The sequence below is a fragment of the Nylanderia fulva genome, unplaced genomic scaffold, assembly GCF_048542155.1.
Source record: "Nylanderia fulva isolate GAGA-0341 unplaced genomic scaffold, ASM4854215v1 Scaffold10, whole genome shotgun sequence".
Taxonomy (NCBI): Eukaryota; Metazoa; Arthropoda; class Insecta; order Hymenoptera; family Formicidae; genus Nylanderia; species Nylanderia fulva.
In genome coordinates, this window is record NW_028189193.1 from 5638895 (window position 1) to 5661081 (window position 22187).

At 29.7% G+C, this 22187-nt stretch overlaps 1 protein-coding gene across 4 annotated transcripts in view; it reads left to right on the plus strand.

The window, feature by feature from the left end:
- The window catches only part of mnb (minibrain), a 118022-nt gene that overhangs the window by 4996 nt on the left and 90839 nt on the right, over nucleotides 1-22187 (plus strand). For all 4 annotated transcript variants that reach the window (XM_085483342.1, XM_085483356.1, XM_085483353.1 and 1 more), the window contains exon 2: nucleotides 19640-20630. In XM_085483342.1, the coding sequence (XP_085339468.1) occupies nucleotides 20489-20630 (142 nt within the window). In that variant the 5' untranslated portion in view covers nucleotides 19640-20488. The remainder of the gene's footprint in view (nucleotides 1-19639; nucleotides 20631-22187) is intronic.

The window sequence follows — 22187 nt, forward strand, 5'->3', positions numbered from 1 at the left end:
TTTTCTTTCTTTTCTTTTCTTTTAATCGACTTCCTTCTCCTCGAGGAAGCTAACCGCGAGGTTGCACCGAGATCCACTTTATTGATTCGGTATGACTTTTCGACGCGTCGACGCTAACAATGCTGTTCTCTGAAACATGTTGAGTCACGGCGCGTATATGTATGTCTGTATATACTTTAAAACAAGAATACGGGGACTCCGCTCCGTTCGTATCGATTAATGTGATTTTGTTTCTGTACGTCTTCTCTCCGCCCGCTTCTCTGAATGTGATTTCTCGGATTCGGAATGCACTGCATTGTCTTCTTAATTCCAGTTATAAACTAATTAAACGTCGGGGGCGACGAAACTTATATTTTCACATGGATACACGTGACGCATAGAAAGATCGCGTGGTCTCCGATTCTCATTATTTTTTTGCGATGGAGAAAAATTAATTTATATATCGGTAAAACTGAAATTTTTTTTAAATAAATTAATTTTAATTTAATGATTATATATTTTTATTTCTTTCATAATTTTTAATAATTTTTTAAATATTTTTGTAGCATTTAATAATTTAATAATTTTTTTTAATTTTTAAATATTTATAGCATTTAATAATTCTTTAAAATAAATTATTGATGAAATATAGAACTTTCAACAACTTGATCTGCCTTTAATAGGACACGATTTTATTGCTATAGAGATATATGCATAAATTTTATACTTTTTTATTTAAAAAAAATTAATTTGCGAATGTCTCTTTTCACGTCGTTTAATTATTTTCGTTTGGAAGCATTAAAATTCTTCAATCCTATTACGTAGTTTGTCTGAAGTTTAGTGAAAAAATTGCCCGATAAGATTGTCATATACGCAATATACAGAAATATGAACATGGATAGTTTACAGAGGAATGTATAGCGTGAATAACAAAAAAAAAAAAAAAAGAATTTGTGCTTGACGTGCATCGGAATTCACGCTGACTTAGAGGTCGACCAAGCAAATTTTTTTTCCCGCCTCGCTTCAACGTCTGCTTAATCAGCGTTGATGGTTTCTCTTATCGCCTCGCGATGTGTACCGTAACTGATTCATCGTTCTCGAGGAGACAGAATAATCGTAAAATTCCACCAATTTGATTATATACGAATAATATTTTTCAACGATTTCGGCCGCGTTGTGTACGACAAGTCGGAGAGAAGTTGAAGTAGAGAGACAGGAGACGCGAAATATCGATGGTATAGGTCAGTTATACGAGCGACGTTTATCAGATCAGAAGTTAGCACTTGCGTTAAATTCGACCGGCGATTTTTTTTTAGGATACTTATCAGTCGCAAACACGCTTTCGTTTACACAGTGTAAGAAGTCGCGACGATAAAACGATGGAGCCGGATGTACCAGCGTGATTACCGAAGTCGCGGTTGTCAATCGGGTGCTGTTGAGCTTCGTGAGAAGAGACCTTTAAAATTACAGAGTTTACAATATGCAGAAAATGTAATGAGAGACTTACATTTTTTAAATTGTATTTAATTTTTTAGAATTTTTAAAAATTATTTTTTAGAATTTTTAAAAATTATATACATCTTTATATTTAAAATTTGTAATTTTTTAAAAAAATTTTTATACGAATTTATTTCACTTAATTTTTTAGACAGATATATTAAACTAATTAAGATATTTTTGATAATCACAAAAACACTTTTTATCAATAAAATTAATTTGTGTAAATTAAATGACAAATGAGATAGGATTATTTATTCGTATCTCCGAAACTTAAATTGCGCACAAACTCATTAGTTTTATTTTTTCTAATTGAAAAATTATTTATGTATGCTATTTGATATTTTACACAGTTGAAAAATTTGTGTTAAATTTAACATTGTCCACAAAGATTTTTGTGTTAATTTAACAGAGATATGTTTAAATGTTGACACGAATATTGTGTTAATATTTAAATACAAAAAATGCAAAGTTTCAAGTAATTTGAAATAAATTTTATGTAAAATTAACATAGTTTTAATGTAAAAATTAATTAACATTTCTACTTATATTATAGAATAAAATCAACATTTTTTTGTTTTTAATAGATAAATTTTGTCACTAATAATATTAACAATAAGAATAATACGGAACATATGTAAAACTAAAAATAGATGCACATTCTGTTATTTTTACACTTCTTTTCAGTTGTTTTAATAATTTAACATTTGAGTTCAATTTTAACACAACAGTACTATGTTAAATTAACAGATGAATGTTAAATATTTAACAGATTTTAACGGGGACCTTTTTCAACAAGAAAACACAAATTTCCCAACTGTGTACTGAGAGAAAAATTTATTTTAAATCGAATAAAAAATTAGTTGAAATATTGTACAATAGAAAATCTTATTGTCCGAAGTTTGGTATAAAATAATCATTTTAATATAAATAACAATACAAATATAAATGCAATATATATATATATATATATATATATATATATATAAAATAATAAAGTAGGCATCTCATTTCTTGATACGAAGAAAAGACCATAAAAATAACAATTCGAAAAGAGAAAGTTCTTTAAGCATATATTTTGACATATGTCACTAAAAATGACTATATAGACAATTTAAGTATATTTTGACATGTCCCTCTTAAAATGTCACTGCATCGATTTCTTTCTTCCTTTATGTTGTCAGTTTGTCCTTTTGCATTCTTGAAATAAAGAGAAACGACTTTACAATTCTTCTTGACAATGTGGATGTTTCGGCTTAAATGTCCCGTCATAATAAAACCAATGAATCGCGCACAACGGGGTTAATACGAAAACTGCGTGAAACTTTCTTCACTTAAATACCTGAGAGGAAGAGGAATGAGGGCTAAGGTCAGGGTTTTTACACGGAAAAAAAATATTAGCTATCGTAGCTAAAATTTAGGCATGGCAGCTAAATTTTAGTCGTATTGTATGGATACGTAAAATTTTAGCTGCACGATCTATTTTAATTAACTGAAAATGTTTAACTGTAACATACAAATATTTAGCTGCTATACAAATCCGTAATTTTTATACAGCTGAAATCGTATCAACTGGATTTATTATGGATTGGTTGTTCGAACTTCTTAAGTTTTTTAAAAAGCTGAACATATGCTATTTGTCGGGCAAAATTTACCAAAAAGTTGGAACATTCGGCTCTAAGATTCATAAAAATTAAAACACCTGAACAAATAAACACACGTGAACAACTATAATATTCTATTCATATATATATATATATTTTTTTTTTAAACGTGTTGCACTGTTCATTTTCACGAAAAAATTAAAAATAACACATACAACGTTGATGTTTTTTTTTTATATATATCATCGATATAAAATATATCGAAAAAAACAAACGCTTATTATATGTATGCCATATTTAAAATGTTTAGCTCACACAGCGAATCTTTTGATTTTTGCAAACTGTCTACACGCGGTTTTGCTGAGTAAAATATATTAATTAGCTGGAATAGCTAATTATATGTTGCTAAAAAAAATGATTGTGACAGATAAGCACAGTTTGCTGTCAAAATCAGCAGCAAATACAGTTTCTGCTAAGCATGCTTAGTTGCGGTAGAGAATTTTTTTTTCCGTGTATATAGTTTAGTACGCGCGTTTCGTTTCGTTTTTGGTCCCGTTACCCTTTAACCACGTGTTTGCGAGGAGTATATTCTCGTAAAATTCTGACCTTTCGCTCGCGTTCGTATTTCGAGGGCCGCGTCGCCGAAGGAATTATTTGACCTTTCATCTCGTCGACACAATATCTGCGCCCGATTAAAAAGAGAGAAAGAAAGATAGATCCGTCCAATAACAATCCTTTTAATAGATTCCCTCTGAACCCGATCGTATATACATATATATATATATATATATATATATATATATATATGGAAAGAGAGAACGAATACAAAAAGGAATGTTAACAATTCCACGCGCACGATCGCAATTTTCATAGCATTATGACATTAATGAACAGCGGTTCGAATGTAATTTCGAGCTATGCACAATAAACCGGGGAATCGCGCTTATGCGGGACGGATTTGCGTTTGCATATACCCTGTTTTTAGCGAGGCAAGCCTGCTGTGACGGCCGTCGCAATTAAATCTTATACACACGCGAGACGCGAACGGACGTCTCTGTTTAAAATTCGACGCGTGTTTGCGTCACCGGCCGATTTCCGTTTCGGCAAAAATTACGGTATACGAATCTCGCACATCCGACACATCCTTTCGCGTCAGGCTTTGACCAAGTGGGTTTTATTGCGGGTTAAAACCACTTTAAAAACCCACTTAACTCATCCAAAAATGCCCATCTAAAAATTTAATAATATAATATTAATATAATAATATATATATATATATATATATATATATATATATATATAATGATATATAAATTAATCAAATATATTTTATATTTTATTGTGATAGATATTAATATTTTTTTATTGTGGTAAATATTAATCGGAGAAACTCTTATAAAATTCTTCCAGTAGCATATATTGTCCCATGCACGATTATTATAATATAATTTTCAAGGTAAATTCTAAGAGAAAATTCTCTCTGTGTGTATAGGAATTTTGATCTCTATCCGGATTGCAAAATTCGTTTAAAAAAAATTGCGATGTACTTTGCTGAAACGATCTAACACAAAATCGGATTCCGTTTAATCTAACATTTTGCGTAAGAAATAAAATTGTGCAATTTAAAGACAGGAAGGAATAGTTTTTATGAATTGTATTATACATATTTTACATGAAACTCTCTCCTTTCCTCCGCTGAAATATCCATAATTATGTTGCGCGCAATTAAATTATTCCTGTTGTTGATTCTTGCTATTTATGTTCAAAATGGCAAATGATTAATGTGCGAACCGAAATAATATGCAATTGCGATATGCATTGCGCATTCACCTTAATTATGCACAGAAAAGACACGCACACTTAAATTGGGAATAGTTGGCTAAAATAAATTTTTCTTCATTTTTCAATTAATATAGAGACATTTAAGCACTACGCACAGGAATAAATATTAAATGTTAGGAATAAGAGAAATATTTTAAAATAACAAAATTGAAAAATCTCTGATATATACAAATACAAATTCAGGCTTTTTTTAGCTTATTAGGTTTTTAATATTAGTATTTTCGATTTTATTACTTTAAAATAATTCTTGTTTCTAATTTTAATATTTATTCCTAATATTTTTGCGCAGGATCTTATACTGTTTAAGGAATATAATCAAAATATTAATTATCATACTATATGAGAATTAATATAGCATTACAAAAAAAAACAATATAATTTAATATATCAAAATGAAAAAAATAATGAATACTAATTAATAATAAATAATTAATATAATTAAAAAAATAATTAATTTCACTGCTATATCTCGTTATACATATATATTCTTGATAAAGGAAGACCAGATTGAATATCCTATATTTTCCTATATATCTGGGAGTCACCGCACCGCGAATTTTCGCCGCGTGCTCTAGCTTCCGGTTCAGAGTCTGAACTTCAGATGCGGCGCGCGAGCCGTTTGAAGGAGCTGTTTAAAGCCTCGCGTCAGACAGCGCCGAAACGATACGAGGGATGCGTCGCGTCGGGACGGGCTTCCCTTTCGTCGTCGGCGCGACGAGACGCTGCTCTCGCGCGTCAGCGCGTGCACATGTGACGCGGCGCGGTGTCCGCCTGCGTGCCCGTACGCGGAAACGATGCGTCTAATAATAGGCGACACGTTCCACGCGCTGATACTTATTGGCTGCCTTGCTCTTAGCCCCGCGGCGCTAATACGGGCTCGCGCGTGGCGCGAGATAACGCCGACAATCGGAAATAAGATATCGGTTTTTTTTTTTTTTTTTTCAATATTTTGACAACAGATAAAATTAATGATCGTGCATTATTGCGCAATCAGTTACGGATGTTCTGTGACACGATAGGAATTTTTCGCTATTTTTCTACGGATTTTTTTTTAAATTTTATATATGACGTTTTATATTTTTTCTTTCTATCTATATAGATATTTTAATGAAATTAATTCTAATTAATTATAATTTTTTGAATCCATTTATTGGACAAATTTATAAAAAAAGTATCTTTTTTTGATTGTATGCAGAGAAAATTTTATCTTAGATTTTATCTTGAAAATCGTGATAATCATACGCCAATCTACTATACAATAAGATAATATGTTTGATTAATTTTACTATGTATATAGTAAAATTTATTATTTATATTAATATTTTTTATTGTAGTAAATATTAATCAAAGAAACTAATTCTTCCAACACCATATTCCCTCCATATGATTACCATGATTTTTAGGGCAAATTCTAAGAGAAAATAAAAATAAAATATATATATGAAACACGTGAATTATGAAATAATGTTAATTAGAATAATTCACAATATTTAATTCTAATATACAATATTTATTTATTTAACAAATCAAATGCATTTTCATGGACGCTAGCATAAATAATGACAAGTTTAATATTTTAATTTTAATTTTCAATTACTAATTAGAAATAAAAAATCGCAGTAAATTTGGGAGATATCAATATTTTTTTGTGGTAAATATTAATTAGATAAACTATTACAAAATTCTACCAACATCATATTGTTTCATGATTACCATGATTTTTAGGTTAAATTTTAAGAGAAAATTATCTCCATGTGAAAATAAAATATACATGAAACACGTAAATTATGAAATGACGTTGATCAGAATAATTAATAATATTCATAATATTCAATTAAATAATTCATAATACTCAATTCTAATTTACAATATTTACTTATTTATTAACAAATCGTCAAATGCATTTTCATGGACGCTAGCATAAATAATGATAAGTTTAATATTTCCATTTTAATTTTTAATTAGAAATAAAAAAAGCAGCAAAAATTTGGGAGACTGTAACAATAAATTAGCAGCTTAATTATCCTGTTTGATTTCTCCGGGTTAACAGAAGTGCAACGACACCAGCGCTGTTGCTATATCAGGGTCTTTTCTTCCTTTCTTTATGCAACGCAGCTCGCTGCGTTGCAATGGACGCGCATATTTTCCTTTTGTCTATCTGCCTTTCGCCTTCTTGGCAAAAAACGCACTCGTATTTTCACCGCGTACACTTTAATGCATTAAAGCGACCGCGCGAGTCCAGTGCAATACGTGCTTCATTAAATGAAGGAACAGCACGTGCACTCGCGCAAATCGACTACTTCTCGATATAATTGATACGCTTGCAGAGATAATTTACAATGCTTATATATATATATACACACATATATATATATATATATATATATGTACTTTTGTAATTATCTATATGCATTATTTATATATCATTACGCACTGTTCGATGAATAAGAAGATTCTATGCGAACAAAGTTATAATTGGACACATGATTGCGTGATTCAATAACTTCGTGCAATTGTTTATTGCTAATTGCAAACAATACGTATAAATTAACTATAAAAAACACGCTTTTGCGGCAAATATATATAATAAAAGAAATTTTTCGCAACAGTTGACAGTTTTGAATTTATAATTACAATTTTTAAATACATAAAATTAGAGTTATACACTGAAAAAATTGTTAACTTGACTAAATCTTTCAACTAAATATTATTTTGTTAATTGAACCTATAAAAATATTTAAATTAACCATAACATTAAATTCAACAAAACGTATATTTGACTTAAATACTAATATATGTTGATTTAACAAAATAGTAATTTATTTGAGAGGTTTAGTCAAGTTGACAAATTTTTTTCAATGTATTTATAGTGGAGATATGATTTTCAATAAAATTATATTTTTTTATATTGCTTTTTTTCGTTTATTTGCGATTCTCACGATTCGTTTTGGCGGCAGCATTCTGTTGAGACACCGCCGAGTTTTTTTTTTTTATTTTTGGCAAGAGAGATGGAAGTCACGTGATGCATCGGGCGTATCGTTTCACCTGTTAAACACGCTGCGGCCAATAATCATTAGTCACGCGTTTTCAATATCGACGTCTTAGACGAACCTAGGGCGAGAAAAGGGTGTAAAGGAGGGAAGACGTCGTCGCGACGAGAATGTCAATGGATGAGGGTGAGAGAAGAAGAGCGAACGACTTTCACGTCAGGGATAAAGTGCCGTTGTCTCCTCGCATCGAAAACGAGGAGGCGCACTTGTAAATATAAATAAATAAGGCGACACTGCAACTTCCGTGGAGTTCTCGAGCCCGCGATATCGATCAATCGCTCCGCGACGTGCGACACATTTTTTTTTATCAGTCATCTTAGGACAATAACTTATTCTAATTATTCTCGAATTTTTTTATTTATTCATTGCGGAGATTTCGTGCGGGTGACGTTCTGAAGTTCCTGAAAGTGAATGCAATAACCGTGACACAGTTGCATAGCTTAGAATGCGCGTATGCATTTTCTCAATGTTATAGTACATGCACTATTTATGTCCACATTCTATATGCTTGTATTGCATTTTAATAACATTGTCTGAGAAAAGATTGATATTTCAGATTTATCTTTTTTACATTAATGTTTTTTTAGATTTATATACATTTTTATGGTATAATATAAAAAAATTAATTTTTATGATATAAAATAACAAAAAAATTATAAGCACAACAATCTGAGAATAGATCGATATTTCATATTTATTTTTTTTTACATTAATATATGATTTTTTGACATTTATATATTTTTATGGTGTAACATAAAATTAAAAACATTTTAAGCACAAAGAAAAAGTTCAATAGTTAATAAATTGATTTTGTACACACAGAGATGATTTTTTCTCTTAAGAATTTACTCTGAAAATCATGGTAATCGTGGGATAATATAGTATTGTAAGAATTTTATAAGAGTTTCTCTGATTAATATTGATCACAATAAAAAATATTAATATCTTTCACAATAAGATATAAAATATGTTTGATTAATTTTACTATGTACATAGTAAAAATTACTATATTCATATTAATTTTTAAATAATTTTTATTAATATTTTTTATTGTGATAAATATTTTATCTGAAAGAAACTCTCATACAATTCTTCCATATTGTCCATGTATGATTTCCAGGGTAAATTCTAAGAGAAAATTCTCTCTGTGTATATACATAAAAAATGTGATAATAAAAAAAGATTTTTATAGAAAAATGTGCAAGAATAGGTTTTTTTTTTTTATAAAAGAGCTAAATTCAAAAATTCCTTTTACAAGAACTATAACAAACCCATACAGCACGAAATATTTTTTAAATCTTTTAAAAATATTTCTTAAAAGATAAAATAATTCTCGAAATATTTTAAAAATGTTATGTTTCTATGTCTGCTTTTTCGTGTTTAAAAAATATTTGCAGAAATCTTTTTGAATATAGATTTAAAATATTTAAATTCTAATATTTCAAATATTTAAGAAAATATCAAATATATAAGAAAAAAAAATGTTATCACAAAAAATTTTTAAATTATTTTAAAATATTTCTAAAACCATATTAAAATGTTTGCAATATTTTACAGAAATATTTAGAAATATTTTTTGGAAACTCGTAATATTTTGTGCCGTATGGGAAGAGATCTCGTACATCTTCTCGCGGGTATTTATCCACAATTGAGCGCGAAATCGTTAATAAGTCCCGAAATTTCCGCTTCGTATGAACGCGCGCGCGCGAGAACGTTTTCGCGTGATACGTAAGCGGACAGAAATAGATCGTAGAAAGTGGGCGACGGTATTATTATTAGTCTGGTGAAGAATGTCTGGATAATAATAGCCATTAATTATGATGTGCCGGACGGCCTCTCTCTCTTTCCCTTGCGCTCTCTTCTTCGCATCGCGACGCGTTAAACGCACGTTCCGCCTTAACACGGCGTGAATGCTGGCCGCGCCGTAAACAAGAAATATTTGCCGTTTGTGTGTGTATCGGGGTGAGTCATTAGGAGTTACCACCTCTAATAAATCGCAAGATGTGTGTTTTAATGAAAAATATTTCGGATAAATATGCCTCGATTTCCAGGAAGACGCGTGTCCTGTCATTAACACGATCTTGTTTCAGGCCGATGCACTTGCGAGATTTCAAGATCTTTATTTATTTATTTTTTTTTAAGGAACCATGTTGTTTTTACATAAATTCCATTCTTCTCTTCGTTCTATAAAAGTATTTAAAGATAGAGATATTATTGAATTAAATTAAATTTAAATTAAACCAATGAGTTCTGATTGTTTGACTAATTGTTAGAAAAGTCATTAACACAAGTCAGGGGAAAGTGAATACTTTATATGATATGACATGTATTCTGTCACAATATTTCACAAACTTAATTATTCTTTAAATAATCACAAATTATAGATTCTTTTGGTTGATTCTACTTTAATGTTTCACTATATGTATAATAATGAAGAAACTCGATTAATGTAAAAAGTGTGATAAATAAAAATAAATTATTTTTTTTAAATAAAAATGATCTTAAAATTTCAGAAAGTCTCTATTTGGAATAAAAATGTGCTAATCACAGAATAATATATTAAGGATGATTGTCTTAATGATATACGCTGATAGCGAAGATATTTAAATTGAGACCCAATTTATGGTATCTTCTTTTTTTAAATTAAATTTATTTATATTTACTTATAAAAAAATCGATATATATTTTTTTACTGTTGGATCTTAAAATTTACGCGCTACATAAAAATGATATTTTGTCTATCACGATTATTATAAATCTTTTTTCCGATTAAGACCAATGTTTATGTATATTTATACATCTATAATTGAATTACGTAAGTTGCTTTATATTATTACAAAATATTATTTCAGCGTGAATAAATATATTTGGCTTATCTGATCATTTTTGAGATTTCGCTATAAGATAAATCAGATTAATTAATGCAGATTTCAAATCATACTAATATAAGCACCACTCACGAACAGATTATCTAAATGTTATGATTGGTTATTTCAACATTTTATATTTCGGAATAATATAAAGTAAATTTCGCGAAAATAAAGGAGCAATTAAGCTTACAAATAACAAATGAATTAACAAAATTATAAATTGTTCATTCATAATTATTCCGTCTTCTTTTGACGACTTGCGATCTTCTTCTCTTCACGTGCTCGCCTTTTGCCGCTCTTTTATAGCATTTACTTGCGAAAATACGATTAATTAGGATCTCCCGCATCTTAATAATCAGAATACAATCATCGCACGACACTTTATAGTACTTGAAATGTTAATTGGATATGTTATTTTGTATTATGATGAGAGAATGCGAAAATCACGGTTACGATTTTCTCGAGAAAAAAATCATGCGATAAAATTTACATAATATTATTTCTTTTATTAATAAATAATGTATACACGCATTTTTTATATATGGCAATTTTACTACTTTTTCTGTATATATAATATTATATATTTATATAATTCCGTGTTATTGTTTATTATTTATCGAAGAATTTTTTTCTGCAATTTTGTTTTAGAACAAATTATTTATTATATATACTATTTATCTAGAATAATTAATTTTATATGAAAGAATCGTATATTTTCCGAATTTTTTTCAATTGACAGTAAACAATAGCGCCTAACTTCGCGGCCTTAAGTGAGCGCGCTGCAGTTTATAATTGCAATATTATAATAAAAGATATAATTGCCATATATGTATATAAAGTGCAGCTTTGTTCTCTCGTCGAAATATGGAAATAAAATGCACGTCGCGTGCGATTGCAGTCGAAAGTGTCGGAAAGTGCGATAGTTGTATTTTAGTGATTAATGTATGCGTGATTGTAATCATAATCTAATCGTGTTTTCGCGGGTGAGTGTTATATAAGTGTCATGAAGGAGCAACAGAAGAGAAACAGGAGAACTGGAGGAGACCCGAAGAAGCATCGGCGGAGAAATTATGGGGGGGCAATTTATAATTTTGGTAATTATTTGTAAAATTTATTGCTCGTTTCTTCTCGTGATGATGTGTGATTTACTTTATATTTTGAGAGAGAGAAGAGTTTAAAGCTGGCTTATCATGAATGCGATGTATTAAATGATAGAGGATATTAATTACGCATTTTTTCCTGACCTTTCTTAATTTGACATTTTCATCATCACACAGAAAAAAAATTTGTTAACTTGAGTAAGCCTTTCAAATAAATATTATTTTGTTAAAATTGAACATATAAAAATTAATTTAAAATTAAATATATAACAGATTAAATCTATAAAAATATGTATTTGACTTAAATACTAATATATGTTTAATTAACAAAATAGTAATTTATTTGAAAGGTTTAATCAAGTTAACAATTTGTTTTCAGTGCAGAAATCAAATTTGGATATATCATAATTAAGAATATTTATCAGGATTAAGCATTAATTTATTGCTAATTTACTCTAATCTAAAATTTTTCGAGCAATTTTGAAATTAGGATATTTTGTATTTTAATTTCAAAAATAATTTTATATTAAGCTGGTACTGTTAAATTCTCATTTTTTATTATTTCATATAGTTGTATTTTATATTTTGTGTTTTGCTGCATCTATCAAAAACAAAATATTTTTAAAATCTACTTGCAGTATCTTGTAACACAATTAATTAGCAATTAACAATTTTGTGATTATTAAATTCATTGCATTTATTTTTTGTTTTACGATTCGTTATAAATATATTTCGGAGAACTGAGACTAACACAATATCACATCAGCAACCCCGTCTTGTCAGCCCATTATTAATTGTATTAATTTTCTGCTAATTGGTAGGAGTAATAAATTCAAGATTAAACCATACGAATTAGCAATAAATTAGACTTAATTATGTCGTATATCCTATTTGATTTCTGATAATAGTAGCACGAGGAGAAGGAGAATACCAACTATTAACATGGCGAGTTCATTTAGCATCATCCCTTTATATGCAAATTGCAACAATAATATTGCACAATAATATTGCACAATAATATTGACACAATATTGCGCAATATTTTGAGACTCTTTATTGAAGTGTCGCAAACATTTTTGCAAAATTTAATTTTTAGACTTAATTATGTCGTATATCCGAATTTGATTTCTGATAATAGTAGCGTAGAAGGAATATAACATGGCGAGTTAATTTAGCATATGCAACTTGCAGAAATGTTGGACAACAATATTGATACAATATTGCGCAAAATTTCGAGACTCTTCATTGAAGTGTTGCAAACATTTTTGCGAAATTTAATTTTTAGACTTAATTATTAGGGTTAATTTCATCATTCCTTTATATGCAACTTGCAGCAATGTTGAACAATAATATTAACACAATATTGCGCCAAATTTCAAGACTCTTCATTGAAGTGTCGCAAACATTTTTGCGAAATTTTTAGACTTAATTATTAGGGTTAATTTCATCATCCCTTGATATGCAACTTGCAGCAATGTTGAACAACAATATTGCGCAAAATTTCGAGACTTTTCATTGAAGTGTCGCAAACATTTTTGCGAAATTTAATTTTTAGACTTAATTTCATCATTCCTTTATATGCAACTTGCAGCAATGTTGAACAACAATATTGACACAATATTGCGCAAAATTTTGAGACTCTTCATTGAAGTGTTGCAAACATTTTTGCGAAATTTAATTTTTAGACATAATTATTAGGGTTAATTTCTTCATCATCCTTTTATATGCAACTTGCAGCAATGTTGAACAACAATATTGACACAATATTGCGCAAAATTTCGAGACTCTTCATTGAAGTGTCGCAAACATTTTTGCGAAATTTAATTTTTAGACATAATTATTAGGGTTAATTTCATCATCCCTTTATATGCAACTTGCAGCAATGTTGAACAACAATATTGACACAATATTGCGCAAAATTTCAAGACTCTTCATTGAAGTGTTGCAAACATTTTTGCGAAATTTAATTTTTAGACTTAATTATTAGGGTTAATTTCATCATCCCTTTATATGCAACTTGCAGCAATGTTGAACAACGTATTGCGCGATATATTTCGAGGCCCTTCGTCGCAAATAACATTTTGTTAGGACAAGTCGCAAGTCGGCGCGCACGGTGGTGAATCGGGGTAGATTTTCCTGGCCAGATCGTCGATAAACGCGCGAAACAGCTGTTGATGCGTGCGCGCGGGTTTCGCGTTCCTAACCAACCGCCGTGTTCCACCGTCGCGTCAAGTGGGGAAGGGCGAAGACCACCTGGCCCAAACCTGAGCGCTTCGTTCTGTTTCTATGGAGCGCACAATGTTGCACGATCCCTCGGATCGATCGGCGGCGCCGTGAACAAAAGCTCTCTCGCGGTCGTCTACTACGTGCTGCGTGGCTACGTAGGGAACATATGTTCGCCATCGCGAACGAAGAAAATCCGTCCGCATCGCATTTAATCCGTCGTCTGCACCGGTGTATTTCCCGCTGTTATTATTATATTGTTATCGATCGAAATCTGCACTGAAAAAAAAAATTTTGTTAACTCGTCTAAACCTTTCGACTGAATATTATTTTGTTGTTTGAACGTTTATAAATATATTTAAATTAAATATAATAAAATGTATATTTGACTTAGATACTAATATATATTCAATTGACAAAGTAGTAATTTAGTTGAAAGGTTTAGCCAAGTTAATAAAATTTGTTTTCAATGTATGATGGGCTGAATAACAATTGTACGAGTTTTTTTTTTCTGCGAAAAATAAGTTTACATAATTGTCTTGGAATTGTTGACTCGATTTCTATTTATGCAGGAATAATGGAATTTGAATAAATTTGAATAAATTATATTAATTGTAAAAAATTATTCAATTTTTTAAAATTAATTCTGATTTATCATTTCAATGGAATTTTTAAAGCTTAATTACTAAAAAAAAATGTCTACAAATTATAGTTTATTAAAAAAAAATAAATTTTATCGATCAAACACGAAATTATGACAATTTCGAGACAATCTATATTATAATTAAACATATGAGAGAGTGCGAGAGAATAGAGAATCGGAGAACGTGAATTGGCCCCGAATTAAAAATGTCCAGAAAAGGTATGATTCTAAAAATAGTTTGAGTATAATAATTCTTTTCAGCGAAAGTAAACAAAACAAGACTTTGAACTCTGCTTAGCATATAAATTAAATTGTTAGTTGCAAGTAGTAATTCGCAAGACCTCAACATTACAGAAAATTCAATTCCTAAATAAATTATTGTTATTTATTTTTTTATATAATATTTTCCAATTTATGTTGTCAGTTAAAAGAAATAATATAAATATATATTTATATTTTTGTTAAATATATACATATTATAAGATTTAAATTTGCGATTTTACGAAATACTAACAGCTGACTGTAAAAGACATAAAACAGATTTACTAAGCAATAATTATTGCGTTATATATTTATTGTATGTATGTGCATATATGTATATTACAATCTAATTAAGATTACTAGCTCAATTATAATAGACAATTTATTAAGTTCAAACACGTTATAATAACAGTAAAATAACGTAAAGATAATAACAAAACTAACAATATAATTTTAAACGACAAAGAAGTATAATCTTGGCTAAGTTTTTTATAAATTAAAATTAATTTTTATAATTTTCATGGAAAGATATATCAAAAAAGAGAAACCTAATTTTATTTTAATACAATATTTTAAAAGATTCTACTATAATTTTTTTATTAATAATAGTTATTGTTTACACAAGTAGCGCCAAAACTATTAAAATTTTTTTAAACAGATGTATCGTGGAAATTATAAACACGAATTTATGATTAAATTCTTTATATATATACATATACACATTCATACACATGGTTTATTTATAAACACAGATTGAAGATGCTGTAACGATCGATTGAAATTGAAGATACATTTAACGTTGAAAAAAGAACGAACTACGATACATATATATATATATATATATATATATATATATATGATATATACTCCGATAAAAATATTTGATCGTATATTTACTCAATCTTTTTTTGTTTGCGAATCCATTTAAAAGTGCTCTCCTCGAACACCCAAAGCGGATATCGTGCATGTGCGTCACGCATTTTCATTCACGAATATATCGTTAAACGTCATAAAGTTGTTTCGCGGAAAGCGCTCTTGAAAACGAGGCGGAAAATAGCGTAGGGAAACGCCTCTCGACGATCGACATGATTTTCCGCACGTGACTTCGGCAATATTAAATATTCAGTCGCAGGGTTACTTGCGTGCTGCCACGTGTGAGTCCATTTGCTCTACTTTCGCCGGCTGCATCGCATTATTAACTTTAGATTATCATTAATGGTATATATATATATACGGTATGTGTGCGTATTGATTTATCGCGGCGAGTCAGAAAATTATTAGCGACGAAATTATTAGCGCGTTATAACTGCGAAAAAGACTCGAGGAACCAAATTTTATTCATTACTGCATCGTACGAGGGAAGAATAATTTTTAGATTATTATTTACATTTTTTTTTATCTCCGCGAACAAAAAAAATTACAAATAATTCGGCTCCGTGTAAAAAGTTCGGAAATTTATTATCGAAGTGAGCGTTCCTTTAATTAAGTGCGAACGGGTCTTCTTTTCATTTTTTGCGGAGCATTACGGTTTTATCTCCGTTCGATTTATTTCTCGTTTAGCGGTCATCGATTGGCGGCCTGCAAATTACGCCAATTGTTCGCGTCTCTTAACATCTTATCGCATTAATTTCTGCGCCTGCGCCAAATATATATATATACACACACACACTAACGGGATACTTACATATTTAAGATAAGGAGACGCGCTATCGCGATCACTCCGCTTTAAAGTGGGCTTTTCCTTGCGTGCAGGGGGTCGATTGTGACCATTCATGCCACCGCAGGAGGGTGTCGTCGCGACTTTTTCCCGCCATTTCTTGCTGTCATCTCTGCGGTGCAAGATAGATTGATCGACCGAACAACATTGAGACTCTCTCGTAATCGCGAAGCTAATTTAAAGGGAATTTAAGCTCTTTAATATCCCCGAAAATATTAAGACAATCTAATTTCTAAATATCGCATATAGATAAAAATAATTTAAATACAATTCGAATTTTTGTTAGTGATTTAGGCTGGAAAATATCCATTTTTTTTACGTCTTATAAATGTATTTTTAAAAATAAAATTAAATAGTATTGAAATTTTAGGAGGGATAACTTGTGCAAAATTATCGTACTTTAAATGCACTAATAATTATATGTGATGGTTTAATAAGAAAATACTACATTTTTCGAGAATTAAATATACAAGTTTTGAGAATAATCTAATTTCTTAATTTTAATTTCTATAAATATCCATAGATAAAAATAATTTAAATATAATTCGATTTTTAAATTGGTGATTTAAGCTGGAAGATATCCACATGTGTATATATATTTTTTTACGTCTTTATTTATTTAAAAATAAAATTAAATAGTATTGAAATTTTAGGAGGGATAACTTGTGCAAAATTATCGTACTTTAAATACACTAATAATTATATGTCTTGGCTTAATAAGAAAATACTACATTTTTCGGGAATTAAATATACAAGTTTTGAGAATAATTTAATTTCTAAATATCCATAGATAAAAATAATTTGATTTTTAAGTTGGCGATTTAAGCTGGAAAATATCTACATGTGTATATATATTTTTTTACATCTTATAGGTACGTTTAAAAATAAAAAATTAAATAGTTTTAAAATCTTAGAAGCGATATTTGTGCAAAATTATCGCATTTTAAATGCGCAAATTATATGTGGCGGTTTAATAAGAAAATATTAGAGGAATTTTTTAAGAATTAAATACACAAAATTCCAGAATAATTTTATGGAATAATAAAAAGCAGCATATCAATTTGAATTTTAAGTTGCTAATTTAAGTTAAAGAAATATCCGCGTGTGTATATATTTTTTTTACATATCTTATAGCTACATTTAAAAATAAAAAATTAAATAGTTTTAAAATCTTAGAAGCGATATTTGTGTAAAAAATTATCGCATTTTAAATGCGCTAATTAATATTAGAAAATATTAGAGGAAATTTTCGAGAATTAAATACACAAAATTCGAGAATAATTATACGGAACAAAAAAAAGCAGCATATCATAAGTTTGCAAAATTATGTTACGCGACTGTTCATTACGACAATATGTCGTATCGGCTCGGATCGATGCGCGGGAGAAGCTGACCCGATCCGCTATTTAAATCCGCGTATCCCAGATTTTACTATACGAGACGAATATTTTATTTTAAGACACCTTAATGGAACGGATGTACAGTCGTACATTCAATCGCGCTCTCGTCGTCGTAAAAAGAGTGCGATCGAGGATAATAATAAGCCGGGCGAGAAAGAGAGAGAGAGAGAGAAGAAACGCGGAGTGTTGTGAATTATTGAGACAACGAGAGTACGAGGACGTTGTGAATCGCAAATCGAACTCGCGTTCCTGAGAAAACCGACATCTGGAGACGATCGGTCGGTCGGAGGTCTGGATGTTGCGCCGCCGGCTTGCAACAATCTGTGCTAATGTAACGGTGTTGCTAGTTTGTTACCGAAACCGAAATAAACTTTGTTGCATCAGCGAATTAGTTGCCGCTTTCACAACGCGATTTTGGCTGGGATTTTCTCCACGATGATATCTGTACTTTGGGGGGATGATGCTATAGGCCGTTCAGCCACTTTGGAGATTGTTCATTTATGACGCGACTCTCTCTCTCTGCTGTCCTGTCCTATATGTCACGTTGCAGCGCGAATGTCTTACGATCAGATGTTTAGATTTCAAAAATTTTATTTTTGCAATTTTTTCGGTTTTTATACATGTATGTGTCTTTATACACATACACACATAATTATATATTATATATTATATATGTTTAATATGCATAATTATATATTATATATATTTAATATGTATATATTATTTAATACATTATTAATAAAAAAATTTGAATTAAAAAAAAAATAATGTATATTAAATATTTTATCAATATATATTAAATTCATAATATATATTATTAATAATAAATATAATTAATAATATATATTAAATTTGTACATATCAAAAGCAAATATAAAAAGAATGGAAATTAACATGCATAATTATATATTATATATTTATATGTATATTATTTAATACATTATTAATAAAAAAAAATTAGGATTTTTAAAATAATGTATATTAATAATTTTTTATCAATAATATATATTAAATTTGTATATATCAAAAGCAAATATAAAAAAATGCAAATTTACACACATGATACATTATTAATAAAGAATTTGGATTTTTTAAAATATTTTTTATCAATATATATTAAATTTATAATATATATTAATAATATATAATTAATAATATATATTAAATTTGTACATATCAAAAGCAAATATAAAAAAAAATTGAAATTTACACACATGCATAATTATATATATTATATATATTTAATATGTATATTATTTAATACATTATTAATAAAAAAATTAGGATTTAAAAAAAATAATGTATATTAAATTTTTTTATCAATGATATATATTAAATTTGTATATATCAAAGGCAAATATATAAAAAATGGAAATTCGTCGAATTTCGCCGAATGTAAATGAATAATTAGTAATACAATGTGCTAATATATTTTTTCCTATTTTGATTTCAGATATCATCGCGTTACCCCGTTTTGCAGCATGAAGGCTGACAGCGACGCGAAGTGAATAGACGGCCCTCTCATTCTCCTCACTTTCCTCTCACTTTCGAAATACGCACCTGCTGACAAACAGAAAACGAAGGCTGAACCCTCTGACTGTATACATATATATTTAGGAAAAGGAAGAAGTAGAAGAGAGAGAAAAAGACCGCAACGGATCACCGCCAAAAGTTCGTAGAAGTTTAGTCAAAGTGTGAGAGCGAGCGAGATAAATATATATATACCCGATACACACATATATGTATATATATAGGAAGAGAAAACGAGGGAGAGAACGGGAGAAACACAAGATACATATACATATATAAATATATATATATATATATAAATATATATAGAAGGCGATTCGTGAGTGTGCGTGTAAATAAGAGCTATTTTTCGTATGAGAGCGACAAAGACGCGCCCTGGCGGAGAGAAGCGGAAAACGACACGTTCGAGAGGATCCTCGGACGAGGGAGGATTTTAAGGCGACGAGAGCGAAAGGATACGTCGCGTCACGGTTGTTTGGACCTTGTTGTTTCGATGCTCTCCAGTCCGGATCGCCGGTGTTTCTCCCCCGTACAGAGGAGCGGTTCCCTTCGCGGAGACTGACCGGACCGATATATTGCGTAGGAGGATCGCGAGCGCGCGAATATCGAGAATAAAGCGGAAGAGGAGGACAGGATAAGGGAAAAAAAAATAGAAGGAAATACAGAGAGCAGTTGTGTGTGCTGCACCGAGAGAGGACCGGCTCCATGTTGTGAGCGTCTGAGGACTGCCGAGGGCAGCAGCGAAAGGGCGGAGTAGGGTGCCACCGCCGTTATGGAGTACGGTGGTGGGGGCGGTGGGGCACGCGGGGGTGTCCAGCCACCCACCGCGGGGGCGAGGGGCACCGACACTACCGACGCCGCGTGGCACAAGCACGAACAAATGATGCTCATGGAGTCCAGGCACAAGCAACAATGTAAGTCGAGCGCTTAAGATCTCTCCTTTCCATTTTGTCCGCTACCCCCTTTTTTTTTTTTTTTTTGTACAACCCTTCTCTCTCTCTTCAAGGTTTTTCGGATAGCGGATTATAGCCACAATGTAAAAAAAGTATGTAATATGTTACACGAAAATATGTAAAGTTACAGAAATAATGTAAGTGTAAAATTACACGATAAATAATCGAAATTTTTATCTTTCTATTATTTATTATGTAATTTTACATTTATTATTTATGTAATTTTACATATTTTTTTACAGTGCACATTGTAAAAAAATATGTAATATATTACACAAAAATATGTAAAATTACAGAAATAATGTAAGTGTAAAATTACACGATAAATAATCGAAATTTTTATCTTTCTATTATTTATTATGTAATTTTACATTTATTATTTTTGTAATTTTACATATTTTTTTACAGTGCACATTGTAAAAAAATATGTAATATATTATACAAAAATATGTAAAATTACAGAAATAATGTAAATGTAAAATTACACGATAAATAATCGAAATTTTTATCTTTCTATTATTTATTATGTAATTTTACATTTATTATTTATGTAATTTTACATATTTTTCATGTAATTTTACATATTTTTTTACAGTGCAGGGTGGGTGTCCAGCGGTCAGGGAAATCTGGAAAATCGGGCGTCAGGGAATTTTTGAAATCTGGAATTGTCAGGGAAAAAGGCAGGAAATTTTTTACTGTTTTTCTGGATTTTTGCACATTATTTTATACATTCAAATTATTGAGACAAATGTATAGAATAATGGGAAAAATACAGAAAAATAGTAAAATTTCCTGACTTTTGCTTGACAATTTAAATTATTCAGACAAATGTATAGGATAATTGGAAAAAATCAGAAAAATAGTAAAATTTGCTGATTTTTGCTTGACAATTCAAATTATTCAGACAAATGTATAGAATAATTGGAAAAAATCAGAAAAATAGTAAAATTTGCTGACTTTTGCCTGACAAATTATTGAGACAAATGTATAAAATAATGGGAAAAATCTAGAAAAATAGTAAAATTTCCTGATTTTTGCTTGACAATTTAAATTATTCAGACAAATGTATAGAATAATTGGAAAAAATCAGAAAAATAATAAAATTTGCTGACTTTTGCTTGACAAATTATTGAGACAAATGTATAGAATAATGGGAAAAAATCCAGAAAAATGGTAAAATTTCCTGACTTTTGCTTGACAATTCAAATTATTCAGACAAATGTATAGAATAATGGGAAAAATCCAGAAAAATAGTAAAATTCCCTGACTTTTGCCTGACAATTCCAGAATTTTTATTACATAAATATAAACTTTTTCTTGACTCCCAGCACGCTAATTTTCTGTGCTGTTAAAAATCGGTTCATTTACAGTATTCGTTAATTTATATTTTTATTGTCATGTTATTTTATTTCTATGTGTTTGATAGAAACAAAACTAAAAAATTTGGTATATCTAATATAAATGAAAAAGGTGATTACTTAAACAATTTAACAAAAATATCTCAAGAATTTCATGATT